The 5000-nt window shown below is 44.1% G+C and overlaps 1 protein-coding gene across 1 annotated transcript in view; it reads left to right on the top strand.

Annotated features, from left to right (window-relative positions):
- LOC308075925 (protein kinase C beta type-like) overlaps positions 1-5000 on the top strand; it is an 83887-nt gene that overhangs the window by 31819 nt on the left and 47068 nt on the right. Inside the window, 1 exon segment of the mRNA XM_080415942.1 lies at positions 2512-2594. Coding sequence (XP_080272068.1) covers positions 2512-2594 — 83 coding nt within the window.

Here is a 5000-nt window from a genome sequence, read left to right as displayed (position 1 = left end):
AAAACTAAATAAATCCATGTATTCAAGGCTTCATGGGGTGTGCAATTGATAGAAAATAAATCATTTTTTGGGTGAACTCCTCCTTTAACCTTTGCATAAGAGCCTACATTAGCATACTGTCCATTGCAAAGTATATTCAGTTAGTTGTAACTGTAAGAGTTTTGCCTTTAATGTTACCAGGTTGAACGTGGTTCAATAAACAGACACACACACACACACGCACACACACACACACACACACACACACACACACACACACGCGCACACGCACACGCACACACAGTGTGTAGTTGTGACAGTGGAACTTGAGGGAAATGCCACCAGTTGCACACGGCCTCATGAATATGTAATGACCCTGTGAATAATTAACCCATCATGACTGTCAAGTTCAAGTGAGGTCGTTTCTGCACATCCTGGATTACCAGGATTTACCTCTGTGTCTAGAGTAGGTTTACCTCTGTGTCTGTGTCTAGAGTAGGTTTACCTCTGTGTCTGTGTCTGTGTCTAGAATAGGTTTACCTCTGTGTCTGTGTCTAGAATAGGTTTACCTCTGTGTCTGTGTCTAGAGTAGGTTTACCTCTGTGTCTGTGTCTGTGTCTAGAATAGGTTTACCTCTGTGTCTGTGTCTAGAGTAGGTTTACCTCTGTGTCTGTGTCTAGAGTAGGTTTACCTCTCTGTCTGTGTCTAGAGTAGGTTTACCTCTCTGTCTGTGTCTAGAGTAGGTTTACCTCTGTGTCTGTGTCTGTGTCTGTGTCTAGAGTAGGTTTACCTCTGTGTCTGTGTCTAGAGTAGGTTTACCTCTGTGTCTGTGTCTAGAGTAGGTTTACCTTAGCCTGGTAAACCCTCCCTCCGGAAATCTCAATTCCATTTCATTTCAGGAGTGAGTCTGGCATGATCCGCCTTTCTGCAATATTGGCTCTGTATGCCAAACGGCCGGGCCTATCAGCGTCGTCGCTCATTGTTCTGTGATTGACAGCTTACGTTGGCCAATCAGGTGGCGAGTTCGAGTGAGCCCAAAACACGAACGGCAGCCATCTTTTTCTTGTGCGGCCAATTCTCCGCTATTTTTTTACTTCAAAAAGCTCTCTAACTTCTATTTTGAGGCACGGAATTTACTTATAAGATATCGTTTGGATAGAATTTAGTTGTTTAACTTCATATATGTGGTCAATTAATCATGACAAAGCCTATTTAAAAAAAAAAAATTAGAGAACCGGTAGGGGCGGGCAGTGACACCATTGTACCCGAAAAAGGCAACCCATTTTGGATATGGCTGTCTCAAAAGTCCCGTCGCGTCACATTAAGACTGGTGAACTGCTGATTGGCTGAAGGGGAAAAATTATCATTGGCTGAAGGGGTTGTCAGTCAACGGTATTACTCCCGCCCAACTCCAGCACAGCCAATATTGCAGACAGGCGGATCAGGCCAGACTCACTCCTGAAATGAAATGGAATTGAGATTTCCGGAGGGAGGGTTTACCAGGCTAGGTTTACCTCTCTGTCTGTGTCTAGAGTAGGTTTACCTCTGTGTCTGTGTCTGTGTCTGTGTCTGTGTCTGTGTCTAGAGTAGGTTTACCTCTGTGTCTGTGTCTAGAGTAGGTTTACCTCTGTGTCTGTGTCTACTCTAGAGGAGAGAAGGTTCAGGTTATTATAAGTAGGTATAAGTAGGTATAAGTAGGTATAAGTAGGTTTAAGTAGGTATAAGTAGGTATAAGTAGGTAGGAGAGGCTTATTGTCGGTATCAGCCAGATAGTCCAGACCCCTATAGGAGATGATTGATGGAGCACAACACCTACCATCAGCTCCCAGTATGCATGGAACCATTCACTCAACTCACCACCATTTCAATCACAATATTAGCTTCACCATTAGTTTGTTCTCTATTTTTAGTTTCACAAAATCTTTTTCCAGACACCATTTTTCGGTCATTTAATGACCGAAAAATCTATTTTTTAATTATTTCTCTTACTCAAATCCAGTATTTTCTTCTTATTTACAATACTGTGTTTTCTCTTATCCTCGTTTCAATACAGCAGCATTCAAACAGTTATCAATTCTCTTATGAAGATCCCGTATTTTCTAACTTTTTGGGGCATTGTTTTGCATCACAATGCGTTTTTTATTAAATCGATTTAAACTGTCACTAGTTTGAATCGATTTTAATCGATTTATGATGAAACGTTATATACCTATAGCTCCCAGTACTGACCGCACGACTTGCCACACCCAAGTCGTGCTACTCATACGCTTGAGGATATTATGATTAAAGCATTTAAACCCTGTATGCTTCATTGACCATTGACCCGAGTCCCAAAGTTTGAGATCTACTGCTTTACCCAAACAGTTTGGTACGAACACGTTGTAACGCCTGATAAAGTGACCTTTAGTCATGTCAGCAGAACTACAAACGTTGAGGTGGATGAGGTGGTGTTGATCCTCCTCTCTCTCTCCTCAGTGTGATATGAGTTCTAGATAATATTATTATTACATTGAACATTGTCTCTGTCCTCAGTGTGCTGTTTCGTGGTCCATAAACGCTGTCATGAGTTCGTCACCTTCTCCTGTCCTGGAGCGGACAAGGGACCCGCCTCTGATGTAAGTACAACCACACACACACACACACACACACACACACACACACACACACACACACACACACTAGAGGGTAGCATGGGTCCAAAAAATTTGACCCGAACCGAAACGGATCCGAGGATATTTGAACCGAACCGAACGGACCCTAGAAAGAAATCAAATTTACTGGACCCTGCCCGAAACGGCACCGAGAATGATTGGATCCTGTCCGAAACGGAGCCGATTCAAATTGGACCCGATCTTAAATGGACCCGGGGAAATGGAGCCGATCCGGCCGGGTCTTTAGACCCGAACCGTGTCCGATGCTATATTATGCTTATTTTCTCCATAACATCGAGACTGGTCGTCTCAGCGAGTCAGCGCCACCCTCCCCCGCCTCTCCGAGGCGAGCTACAGCAGAGGGTTGCGTCATGCAGAAGTTGAACAGCTACGTTTTCAGACTTTCATATCCCCCCAGCTCAACCTATAAATTAACATAGGCATGAGCCTAGATGCATATCAATTGTCCATTGTGTGACCTGTCCTGTTGTAATTGTTAAAAATGAAATGCATAAAGTGGGCATGACTGAACTGCTGCGCAACGAATACCAAAACTATGAAAACGCCCGCTCGCCCCAAAACACAGTCGCCCCGGGGAAAATCCGGCGGTATTCGCCTGGTATTCCTAAACATATCAGTAAACTATGCCTAAACCTAACCTTATTCCTAATCTTAACCTCAGTAAAACTATGCCTAATCCTAAACCTATTTCTACCCTTATCAGTAAAACAAATACAAGAATACAAGAACCGCTGGTCCGCCTGAAAAATGGGGGCGAGGGTGTTTTAGGGCGAGCCAGAAAGGCGAAAGGCGCCAGAGCCTTTCGCTGCGCGACACCGTCGCCCAACTTTCACCACTTTATCCATTGCAGACAGACAGTCACTGTGCTTGCATAATATCCACAACCCACACGTGTTCGGGTCCCTTTATCGACAATTGGGTCTGGCTTGGTTCAGATTCTATCAGTATCACCTCTGAAAATCCCGGTTCTGTTTATCAACACCGAGCGAACACCCTACTCAGCGCTCTCAGTCTCAGCTGTGTTGTGGTGTATCAAAAATAGCAGACATACAAGCTCACAAAGCGGCGCGTTGCGACGTGCTGTGAGCTTGTATCTCTGATATTTTCAACGCGCGACACCATCGTACAACGAATAGGCTAATCTATAACTGCAGCGCACAGCAGCAGAGCAGGCAGTCGGAATTAAACCACACAGTCAGATCATGATAAAAACTTTAAATGATTATGATTTTAATGGTTGTGGCCAACTACTTTATCCAAATAATAATATTAATAATAGGCTTAAATGATAAAATAGCCTAATAACAGCATTTTCCCCAACCGGCCACGGTGGCCGGTGGTGTTTATAATTACCGGCCAATTAAACATTTTACCGGTCAATGCGTTTCACTGTTTCAGCCCAGCCCTGCACATGAACTCTGCAGCCGCACTGAGGCCCCTGCTGGAAAGCATCCCAGCCCAAACATTAACGTAACTAATAATTGGGCCGCGCGACCCGGAAATGACCGTAATAATCCTAAAACAGGAGCGATTTTTATTTGGTACGCCAAATGGCCAGTCCGCCCCTGTTGAATACACTTATTGTAAGTTGCTTTGGATAAAAGCGTCTGCTAAATGACTGTAATGTAATGTTAATGTTAATGTTAATGTTAATGTTAATGTTAATGTTAATGTTAAGTAAAGTAATGTAATGTAATGTAATGTAATGTAATGAGTAGGGGTTCAGTGTCTTGCTCAAGGACACTTTGACACTAACAAGCTGTGACCTCCTGGGTCACTGCCCCCCCCCCCCCCCCCCGCCCCCGTGGAGGTCGTGACCTGAATGTTTGGGAAACATTGACGTAGAAGAAGAGGGTCAGTCAACACCTAGAGGAGGAGGGGGAGCCGTCACAGTTTGTTCTTCTGTTCGGCCGTATATATACTGTACATACGTCAGAATCAGCTTTATTTAAAGCTTTCCCGATTCTACCCCCGTATCTGTAATGAGCCGATCTCCGTGAGGACGGCGGTCACGGAGAATATTCATTATATTTTGAAAAATCGCTGTTTTTGCTGGCAAGGGGACTAGAGACGTACGGATGAAAATGCAGTGGTCTTCAACAGGGGGTCCGGGACCCCTAGGGGGTCCACAGAGTTACTACAGGGGGTCCGGCAAATCTTTGTGTGACATGATTTTTTTTTTTACCTTAACCACTTGAACCCTAACATCCCTTTTCCTGAGGAGAACTTTAGCCAAAAATAGCAGATCTAAAAGCTCACACGAGGCGTTGTGAGCTTGTAGATCGGCTATTTTTGACAAAGAGGCGTAAGAGGTAAAAAAAGAGCAGACCACGTAAACAAAAACTGTTG

This window comes from Gymnoscopelus braueri, assembly GCF_963280865.1.
Source record: "Gymnoscopelus braueri genome assembly, chromosome: 2".
NCBI classification, from domain to species: domain Eukaryota; kingdom Metazoa; phylum Chordata; class Actinopteri; order Myctophiformes; family Myctophidae; genus Gymnoscopelus; species Gymnoscopelus braueri.
This window is presented reverse-complemented; position numbering and strand designations above follow the sequence as displayed.